This window comes from Rhinolophus sinicus, chromosome 18 (assembly GCF_057876585.1).
Source record: "Rhinolophus sinicus isolate RSI-liver-muscle chromosome 18, RSI-T2T, whole genome shotgun sequence".
NCBI lineage: Eukaryota > Metazoa > Chordata > Mammalia > Chiroptera > Rhinolophidae > Rhinolophus > Rhinolophus sinicus.
This window is the reverse complement of record NC_142518.1, coordinates 37,141,693-37,152,478: the sequence shown is the minus strand read 5'-3', so window position 1 is coordinate 37,152,478 and position 10,786 is coordinate 37,141,693. Positions and strand designations below refer to the sequence as shown.

Here is a 10,786-nt window from a genome sequence, read left to right as displayed (position 1 = left end):
GGATTGGTAAGCCTTGTGTCTTGAAGAGCTGCTCAGCTGCCAGCTTGTTGTCTCTGTGGAATCCAGGTACCTCTTCCCGAGATGGGTTTGAACAGCACTGTAAGTGGCATACTACCAAAAGAAACATGGCTAGACAGGATTGTTTACAACCAGAGTCAAAAGGACATCCTCCAAAAATGGTTTGAACACAACCCTTACCCTGATATAGCTACTAGGGAACAGCTGGCCAAGGAAACTGGCATTCCAGAGTATAACATTCAGATTTGGTTTAAAAACCACAGAGTAAAACAGAGACAATTAGGAAAAAATCCTTATGGAAAAGATCCTTAGGAAAAGATCAAACCCAGGGACAGGACCAGCATAAGCCTTGGACTCAAGAATACTTACCAAAAGAAGCCAGACAAGACCAGACATCCATCACAAGATCTCAATCAAACATCCTAGTTCAAGTCTTTGACAGGAACCGATTCTCTGATATTGCAACCAGGAAAATACTGGCGAAACAAACAGGCATTCTGGAATCAAAAATTCAAATGTGGTTTCAGAACCAAAGATCTCTGTCCCCAGGGCAGAGCAGAAGTGAGCCTGTGAATTCCTTGTTAAATGGCCCAAGTGGGACACCAGACCTGACAGCTCAGCAGCACCAAACTGACCTGTCCACTCTCTCAGGCTGGTCTCATCATTTTCCTTCTTCCAATTCTTTCAGCAGGAACCAAACATTTCTACCTGCTCTTCTCCCATCCCACGTGTCCTTCGTCCCTTGTGTGAGCCAAGGACCAAGTGTCATGATGGTGCAGCCCATGCAGGTTGTGCAGGAAGAACTCACCCTCTACTCTGATGTTTACAAATTACTTGCCAATACCACTGACTCCAGGAGGGTCCTTTCTGATACTCACACTCCTCTCTGAACCCCAAACCAAGAAAAATGCCAGAATCACAAAGAACAGACTGGCACAGCAACACTGCAGTTGAAGGACTATTGTCAGCCTCATCCTGAGCACAAAAAACACCAATTACAGGACCTGGGTCACGTGGACTTATCTTACATTATGCAATGGTGGGAGGAGTGCTGCCAGGCTCTGATTGCAGAATGGGATCCTGGAGAAGGGACACATTGACCCACTATGGCCACAGCACACACAGTCAGCTGCAGAACCTTCTCATCCCCTCAGTCAATCGCACCAATATGTAGAAATCTCAAGCCTTTAGGTCAACTCCCACAATCCAGATTTTCAGGGAAAGATAGTCCTGAAAATTTGAGTTCTGTTCTGATCCACAGAAAAAGGACACTCCAGGACCCCAGCTGTGCCTCAGTGAAGATTTTCAGGCTGTGTTCCACATGATGCAAAACAAAGCTCACTTTCACGAGGAGGAAAACAATGTCGTTCTCAGAACCTGGTCCAGGCCTCCTTTCTTTGGAAGCAGAATCTGTGCAATTTAAAGGACGATGAACAATTAAATCATCCTGTTCCGTACAAGACTAATGCAGGGGGCAGGAAAAACCACTTGCAAATCCAAATAAAGGTTTTACTCTGTATTGTGGGCAGTGGTTATCTTCTGTACTCACTTCACTGAGCTTGCTTCCAAGCTCCATACTGCCTCCATACCGTGGGTACTAGGCAGAATCCTCACCAGATTCAGAATCTGCTGAATCCTCACCAACAAAAGCATTTTACTGATAAATAGGACTACTTCCCTGTAATCACCACGTCCCCAAGTCTGGAAAATCTACAAACTGTAACCAAACCCAGGAGAGAATAGGTCAAGGGACAACTCGGCACTGCTTTCTCTTCTGGCAAGATGTGAAGGCAAACTTGAAATTAGTTTATCATATAGAAAATGAAAGGATGCTGGATTTCCTGCTGATGTGAGTTGATGAAAGTGAGCTTCTTCCTGAAGCTCTGAGGGTTTGAATTGGGAACTAGAAACTACCTTAGTATCTACCACTAAAGGAATGATTAAATCAATTAGGATAAATCCATAATACTGAGTATATTTCACTTATAATTTTTTCCTTTGACTACTTAAAACATACAAAAAATTACAAGGAAAATATAATAGCAATACCACACAGTCACTGAACATAGTCTAATGATGTTAATATTTCCACATTTTGGGGCTTGTCATATATGCAGGGAGTGCCAGAGAAATGTATACACGTTTTAAGAAAGGAGAAAACTATTAAAATTAGGTTGATGGCAACCACTCTGAGCACCTGTCATTGCAGAAGTCAAAGGTGACTTGCATTCATCTTTTGTTAACGGTATGTATATACTGAGTATTACAATTTTGGTGCAATTTTTTCCTTAGGGTGTGTGTGCATTTTTTTGGCACCCTCTGTATTTACACATGTTGGGTCGGTGCACAAGTAATTAGTTTAAAAGGTTAAAAATTGCAAAGACCGCAGTTACTTTTGCACCGAACTAATTATATGTACGTATATATATGTGTGTATATATATATATATATATATATATATATATATATATATATATATATATATCTCCATACAATTCTTCATTTTATTATAAATTACGTTAACCTAAAAACTGGAATAAACATTCTCATTCTTTTCCCTTCTTCTGAAATAGTAACTTCTAAAAATAGATTTCGGTGTATGAAGATGTATGTGGGTTTACCTTGGTGCAACAAAAGTATCCTTGAAAAACATTCTTTGTTCATTAAAAAAAAATCTAACATGGGAAATAAATTCATTCAGTAACTTGAGTGCAAAAAAGAAAATTAATAAAAAGCTTACACATTAAAAAAATGGAAACTATTTCTAACTACAAGATAGCCAATCTTGGGCAGAAGACTTCAGCGACCCTCCATTTGACTCCCCTATTAAATCAGGTGATTAAACATGGTGTATTGTCAATTTCTGTTTGAATCCCAGTTATGCACTGTGAGCCGCAGAGCTGGAATTATCAAGGATGAATTTTAGAAAATCTGTCTCCGTTTAAAACTCTTTAAATGCTCACATTCATTCCCATTACAGGGAGTCAAACTCAAACTTGCCGTGTAAAATACTCAAAATCCAGGGCCACAGATCTCAGGGATGTACCGTACTCCTCTTTTACAGATCAGAACCGTAAACAATGCTTGCCTTCCTGCTTCCAAAGCTCTGACTTTCAAATACTAAGCAGTTTTTACTCTCTCTCTCTATCTCCACCTGTGCGTTCCGCCCGCCCCAGGACCCGCCAAATCCCATTAAAGTCCACCCCCAGCAGCCCTGCAAGTCCCCAGTCTCCGCGCGCAGCCCAGGTTCCCACGCTCTGCAGCCCTCCGCAATCTCTTCTGACTGGGTAAGGCCCCGCCCTTCTCTTCTCCACTCCAGCCGTCTTCTTCCGTACAGGACTGGCCCTCCCCACCTGGCTATTTGGTTGGCCCGCGCCCTCGTGGAACGTCACACACCCGCGCCACCCGGAAGCCGCGGTTCATCCCAACCGTTCTTATTGCCGGCGGCTCTAAGGTGAGGACCTTGTTTGGGTATCTCTGGGTGGCGGGTCCCAGAGTTGGGAGGGGCAGAAGGCTGACCCCCCCGCCCCCAGCGTGAGTTGGACGAGCCCACTTCCTACGTTGAGAGGGTGCATATGTACTGCGCATGAAGCCACACTGTGTGGTCAACGTGGTTTTCCCCCTCCCCATTCCTCAGGAGCCCATCATGGCGACGCCCCCTAAACGGCGGGCGCTGGAGGCCACCGGGGAGAAAGTGCTGCGCTATGAGGCCTTCGTCTCTGACGTGCTGCAGAGGGATCTGAGGTGAGTGACAGCGCGGGGGCGAGGCGTTTGGAACGTTCCACGTGGTGAGCGGGGCGTTCGGAGTCAAGGCCTAACCTTCTGATTGGTGGACGAGACGTTCGGAGCCCGGCCCCGCGCCCCATTCGAGTGGGGAGGAGGGGCGACATTCTGGGTGCAACTTGACAGGGATGTGGCGGTCTTAGTTGAGGGTATGTCCGCACATGCGCAGCCTCCGTCGTCGCTTAAGTGTTAGTTAGGTGTTAGATGCCTCGGCTGGAGTTTTCAGGTTCGAATCCTGGTTTGGCCATTTAGCCATCTCTGTGAACACGCTGTGCCTCGCATCGCCTTTCTCTGCCACAGTTTCTTGATCTGTGAAATGGGGAAGTTGATGGTTTTCAGTTTTCAATGTGTTCAGTCCTTGTAAAAGATTTAACTTGGATACTAGAGGGTCAAGGAGTATGAAAAATTATTATTACTATCATTATTTATCTGAGCAGGAAGTAGAGTGTTCATAAATAGGATTAAGAGCATCCTAAAAGGGATGGAGGATTTTTCTAGGGTGAGAATGGAACATTCTGATTGGAGGAAGGCATTGGGAATAGTGTAATAATACTAATAAATAATAGCTAACACATATACGAAGCTTACTATTTCACAGGCACTATTCTAAATGCTTTATAGTAAACATTTAATCCATCTAATGACTCTATGAGGTAACATTTGTCATCCCTATTTTATAGATGAGGAAATTGAATCCCACAGAGGTTGTTTACTTACCAAAGACACACAGCTAGTAAAAAGGAGAGCCTGCATTCAAATCCAAGCAGTCTGATCGAGAGTCCACATCTTAACTTCTGCACTAAAACGCCTCTTTATGGCATGATGACATGAGGTCTCAGAGGGTCATGGTATTCTAAGAGGGACGTGGTTTCCTGTTGGTCACTATTTTACTCTTGTTCCATCATGTCCCATCAGAAAGGTACTGGATCATCGTGACAAGGTATATGAGCAGCTGTCCAAATACCTCCAATTGAGAAATGTCATTGAGCGACTCCAGGTAAAGATGCCAGGGTTAGCTACCCCTTTTGTGGACAAGGGAGGGGCACGGGAACAAGTATTCCAGACCAAAACCTGTCAACTGACCTCAAAGTTGACCACTAACCCCTACCTCTTTTTCCCTGGCCCCACAGGAAGCTAAGCACTCGGAGTTATATATGCAGGTGGATTTGGGCTGTAACTTCTTTGTTGATACAGTGGTGTGAGTATCTACCTGCCCCTCTAAGCCCACAAGGTTCAGCTTCCCCCGTCCTTCCTTCAACAAATATTTATTTGAGTACTTGCTGTGTACCAGACACTGTGCTTGGTGCTGAAGATGTGACAGTGAATAAAATGGGACAAAATTCCTGCCCTCCCAAAGCTTCAGTTTAGGGAAGGTGGGGGAAGAGGAGTTGAAAACCCTTAAACTGTATGGTATGCTAAACATGGATAAGAACTGCCCCCACTTCCTCTCACCACTGTTTCCTCAGCCCAGACACTTCACGGATCTACATGGCCCTTGGATATGGTTTTTTCCTGGAGTTGACACTGGCAGAAGCTCTCAAGTTCATTGATCGTAAGAGCAATCTCCTCACAGAGTAAGTCTATTCCATAAGGATAGTGTCTAAAAACACCACCATTTGCAACACCCTTCTCCTTTTCCCCCATGACTGCCTGGGATACTTAGGAACCCATCTCCCCTCCTCCACAGGGCTAGAGCTGAGGAAAGGGGGGTGCAAAGCTCAGCCCCAGGTGTGGTACATATGAAGCACTCAGTAAATGGTCTTTGTATTATTCATTCACACAAACATTTATCGGGCATCTGCCGTATGCCAGGCCCTGTGCTGGGTGGCGGGAAGGCAGCAGTGAGCACGACAGAAGGGTTCCTTGAAGGCTTACATTCTAGAAGGACTATATTGTTGCACATAACCATAATTTTGACCAGATCCAAGAGGTCATAGCCTATAAATCAGTAACAATAAAACAAGTTACCTCTGACTTCACCTCCTGGTAATGTTTTTGCTCATTCGCTGTGCTCTCACAACACTGACCTTCACAGTCTTCTTTAAACCCCCCAGAAAAATCCCACCTCAAGGTGATTGCAGTGGCTGTTCTCTCTGCCTGCAGTACTCCTTCCCCAGGTACCTGCATGGCTTCCTTTCTCTTCATTCAGTATAAGTCTTACATAAGTGTCACTTCCTCAACAAGGCCTTCTGTAACCTAACTTTAAAATTGTGACCCCTGGCACTCCTGATTCCCCCCCCCGTTCTACTTTTTCATGTTAGCACTTATGATCTCCTAATGTTTACTATGCAATTTACTTCTTTCTGATATTCATGGCCTGCTCCCACTGGGGTATAAGGTTTACAAAGGGAGATATTTTGTCTCTACCCCAAGTGACCAGAATAGTACCTAGCATACAGTGGGCACTCTGTGTTTGCTGAATGAATTTAAAAGGGTATGCTAGAAACAGACTGAAGTGGAGATCGAAGCAGATCTCTGTTGGTGGTGATGGGGAGGTAAGGTGGGAGAAAGTATGGACTCTGGTTGTGTTTTAACGTTTATGCAGGGAAGGGGAACTGGGAGTGTGGATGAGAGGTTCGAAATGTAGCTAGGGAAGGCTTCCCAGAGGAAGTGACATTTGAGTCACTTGGTTGAGTGAACAAGCCAGGGGGCTGACTGGGGAAGAACATTCCTGGCAAGGGGAGCTGTGTGCCTGCCGTGTTAGAGGAACTGCCAGGAGAGGTGAGCATGGCTCAGGTGGAATGATGTTGAGCAATGCACTTGGGTTAACAATACCTAACTAGAGTTTATGCCACTGACCTAAGATTCTTTCTGCATTATACAGTGGGACCTCGGTTTTCTAACTAAATCCGTTCCAGAAGTCCATTCGAGTTCTGAAATGTTCGAAAACTGAGGCTTGGTTTCCCCATAGAAAGTAATGCAAAATGGACTAGTCCATCCCAGACCTTTAAAATCAACCCCTAAAACTGCAAATTTAGCATGAATTTTACTATCTAATGATACCATAGATCATAAAATTGACGGTGTTCATAAACCGAAATGTTCAACGGAGACGTTCGAAAACCGAGGTACTACTGTATTTATCTTTATTCCTACATTCATTTCTTCCAGAGTTGCCTCCATTAGGGTTTCAGTAGTTCTCTTTTCAAACCTTTCAAGGGTTTCAGTGTTAGTAAACCCAAAAGAGCCTCAGATCTGCTGAGATTTCTAAATCTTAGTGGTCACACCACTTGGTGAACAGTTTGGTCTAGGGGCCTGCTCTCAGGAGTCAGTGTAGTTCTGAGCTGATTGTCATTTAGACCAAGACCATTTTTTATAACAACTCTCTTTGTTATGTCACAGGATTCGGGAGCCTTTCAAATAGATTTTAATTTTATGAGACTTGATGTCTTTCCCCAAAATTAGATATTTAAGTTGTCAGCACCTGCCTCCTTGTCTGGTCTTTTTGATATATTGGCCTGGTCTGTTAGTGTGATCAAAAGGTGGTTGAATTTCTTATTACTTAGTTATAATTAGTAGGACTTCCTTGAGGTCTAATATTTCTAGAGGATGAAGAGTTGAGTCTGTGTAGCTCACTCTTTAAAATGCTTGGTTACTTGTGACAAACTTTGAACTTTCAGGTTATTTTATGTAGCCAAACTGGTCTGTCAGTCCTTCCTGTTCTTAGTATATTTCTTTCTTTGGGGAATGGGAGGATCAGGTTTCTGTGTATGTTGTTTCCTGATCATACAGAAAAGGAGTACACATCCACACCCATAAACAGACATGTCATAATAGAAAGGACAGAATAACCATATGACTATTAACACTTCCTTACATTTTAAATCGGTAGCAATAAATTAAACATATCCCTTTTGTGTTACAACTAGCATTTGGTGAACTTTGTATTTTTCTCCTTTTTAAGTGTTGAACACGTACCTTTCATAGATTAAACTTGTACCATTAACTAATTGTGTTCTCTTTTTTGATGTTCAAAGTGTCCCTGATCAAGGGATCAAGCTGATCAAGTTCGTTTCTTTGTTCTTTGATCACTACCCCAGATATTCTTGAAAGCATTGTTGCTCTCTGTCAACAACCCCATGTTCCATTTATTTCCTGTCTTTTAACATAGACTCAACCATCTTTTAAGGACTTCAGGTTTCTTTGAGTGGAGTAGCCATTCAGCTATTCCTTCAACATACATTGGGTATCTACTATGTGCCACATACATTTTTGGTTCTTGGGGATACAGCAGGGAACAAAGCAGACCAAATCTTATACAGTTTACATTCTAGTCAGGGAAAACAGACAACAAACAAATAAAGGATGTAGTATCACAGGTTGACAATGCTACAGGGAACAGCATGCAATAGAGATAAGAAACATGCCCAGGATGGAGCAGTTGCAATTTTAAACAGAATGTTTGATTGGATGTGGGGTGTGAGAGAGAAGAGTCCAGGTTTTTGGCTGAATGAATGGAAGGATGTAGTTGCTATTATCTGAGATGGAGAACATCAGGAATTCTGTCTAGGACCTTTTAAGTGTGAGGTGCTTGTTAAACACTGAAGTGTAGTTTTTGAAGATGTAGTTAAAACTCCCAAGACTGTAAATAATGCTACAATGAACATCGAAGTACATACATCACTTTGATAGATGATTGGATAAAGAAGATATGGTATATATACACAATGGAATACTACTCTGCCATAAGAAAAGATGAAATACTGCCATTTGTGACAACATGGATGGATCTTGAGATTATTATGCTAAATGAAATAAATCAGATAGAAATAGTCGAGAACCATATGACTTCACTCATATGTGGGATATAAAACTGAAAGCAACAAAAGAACAAGATAAACAAAAACTCATAGACAGACAACAGTTTGGTGGTTACCAGAAGGTAAGTGAGGGGAGAGGGGGATGGTATAAGAGGGTAATGGGGCTCTTGGTGATGGAAAAACTGACTCTGGGTGGTGAGCACACAATGTGGTATATAGATGATATATTATAGAATTGTACACTTGAAACCTATGTAATTTTACTAACCATTGTCACCCCAATAAATTTTAAAAAAGAAAATTTAAAAGGCAAAAAAACCCGAAAAATCTCCCAAGACTGGAGTTCAGGAGAGAGGTCTGGATTGAAAACATAAATTTGGGAGATACTGATATATAAATGGGTTTGAAATATTTTTTCCAATTTAGCATCCTGTGTTGCTTTCTCCTTTCCTTACAGTATTTAATTTCCCTAAAACTGACTCCTACATTAACAGCTCAACACAATAAAATCCACATTCCTTATCATGATATCAAGATCCTGTATGATCTAGCCTCTTCCTACGTCTTGGACCTTATCTTGTACCACTTTTCTTCCACCATTCACTTAATATCTAACACTCCGGTCTCCTGACTGTTCCTCAAAAAGCTCTTTCCTGCCTCTTGGCCTTTTTGTGGAAAAGACCCTCCTACTTTTTAACTCTTACTCATTCTTCATTCTTCAGAAAGGCCTTCCTTGACCCTTTGTGTTAATGAGGATTCTTTTGGGTGAGACCGATCCCAATTGGTTTTTATAAGTAATCGACTGGTTTATGTAACTCAACAGTCCAGGGCCAGAGTGGTTTCAGGCGACTCCGGCTTCCCAGTTGCTTAGGCCTTGGAGTCTTGCTTGATTTCTCTCTCTTACAGCCAACATCCAACCCTTTGAAAAGCTGTTGACTCTACCTTCAAAATATATCCCAAATCCAATCATTTTTCATTGCCTCAACTGCTGCCACTGTGGTCTGAGTTTCCATCTCGCACCTGGACTATTGCAGTAGCCTCCTCCCTGGACTTCCTGCTTCTACATCATCTCTTCTCCCAGTCAGTTCTCCCCACAGCAGCCAGGTGGATCCTTGTAAACCCTAGTCATTTCACATCCCTGCTCTGATAACAGCCTGGCTCCCATCCCACTTAGAGTAAAAGCCAGAGTCCTTACCGTGGCTTTGTAGGTTTTACACGATCTGTCTCCCTGCTTACCACTCTGACCTCACCTCCTACAATCCACCTTTGCTTATTCTCCAACCACACTGGCCTCTCTGCGGTGCCTCAGACATGCCAGGTACACCTGCACCTCAGCACCTTTGCATTTGCTGCCGCTTGTGTCTGGAACACTTATCTTCCATATATCCAGATGATTCACTTCATTTTAAGTCTTTAATCAAACACTTCTCAGTGAAGCACTCTAATTAGAATTGCAGCCCTCACTCCCGCACTCCTTATCCTCCCATTGTTTGTTTCATTGTCCTTAGAACTATCTGACATACTCTGTATTTTATTCCATCATTTGTCCCTCTTAATGAGAATTTGAGCTTCACAAGGCCAAGATTTTTGTTTGTTGTGTTTGCTGCTGTCTCCCCAGTACCTAAAACTGCCTGGCATAGAGTAGGGATTCAATAAATGTCTTTGAATCAGTGCAATCCATATGGTGGCCAGGCATCTCTGCATGGGAGCAGGTCAGGTAGTAGGATGTCCTGCCACAGGCCGTGGAAGTCATCCAGGATGCAGGTTGTTGAAGTGATGAGGAAGCCTCATGATCATGGGGCCCACTTTGTACTTTCTTGTTTCTTTTCTCCAGGCTCAGCGACAGCCTCACGAAGGACTCCATGAATATCAAGGCCCATATCCATATGATGCTAGAGGTGAGAGCGGCTCACCCCACTCCAGGACTCCAAATGCTTTTAGGGTGGTGACCTGAGGAAGAGAGAGCCAGAGACTGGAAGGTCCATCTGATCTCTGACCTGGAGCCAAGCTAGAACCAAGCTGGCTCTGAGGGAGAGGTCAGAGCAAGCCTGGGGTGGGGCCTGGACCCACTCTGTTCTATCTCTTCTGTCCTCTTTTTCAGGGGCTTAGAGAACTACAGGGCCTGCAGAATTTCCCAGAGGACCCTCACCACTGACTGCTTCCCCCCTCCAGACATTAAAGAGCCTGAATGCCTTTGAGTCACATGGCCCTTCTTTTCCCCTTTA

At 43.4% G+C, this 10,786-nt stretch overlaps 1 protein-coding gene and 1 pseudogene across 1 annotated transcript; both read left to right on the top strand.

Annotated features, from left to right (window-relative positions):
- Positions 1-341: 341 nt before the first annotated feature.
- Positions 342-2,246, top strand: LOC109437466 (double homeobox protein B-like; annotated as a pseudogene).
- A 1,093-nt stretch (positions 2,247-3,339) lies between these two features.
- UXT (ubiquitously expressed prefoldin like chaperone) lies at positions 3,340-10,759 on the top strand. Its single transcript, XM_019716718.3, has 7 exons — positions 3,340-3,472; positions 3,656-3,762; positions 4,717-4,798; positions 4,932-4,999; positions 5,268-5,375; positions 10,396-10,459; positions 10,663-10,759. Exons 2-7 carry the CDS (start codon positions 3,665-3,667, stop codon positions 10,714-10,716), a joined length of 474 nt encoding a protein of 157 aa, XP_019572277.1. The 5' UTR covers positions 3,340-3,472; positions 3,656-3,664; the 3' UTR covers positions 10,717-10,759.
- The last annotated feature ends 27 nt before the right edge of the window (positions 10,760-10,786 follow it).

Bases quoted from the DNA above. Each gene is read 5' to 3' on its own strand.
- UXT (XM_019716718.3), top strand. From the start codon at position 3,665: ATGGCGACGCCCCCTAAACGGCGGGCGCTGGAGGCCACCGGGGAGAAA. The intron at 3,763-4,716 runs GTGAGTGACAGC...ATGTCCCATCAG, and splicing joins GTGCTGCAGAGGGATCTGAG to AAAGGTACTGGATCATCGTG. The intron at 10,460-10,662 runs GTGAGAGCGGCT...CCTCTTTTTCAG, and splicing joins ATATCCATATGATGCTAGAG to GGGCTTAGAGAACTACAGGG.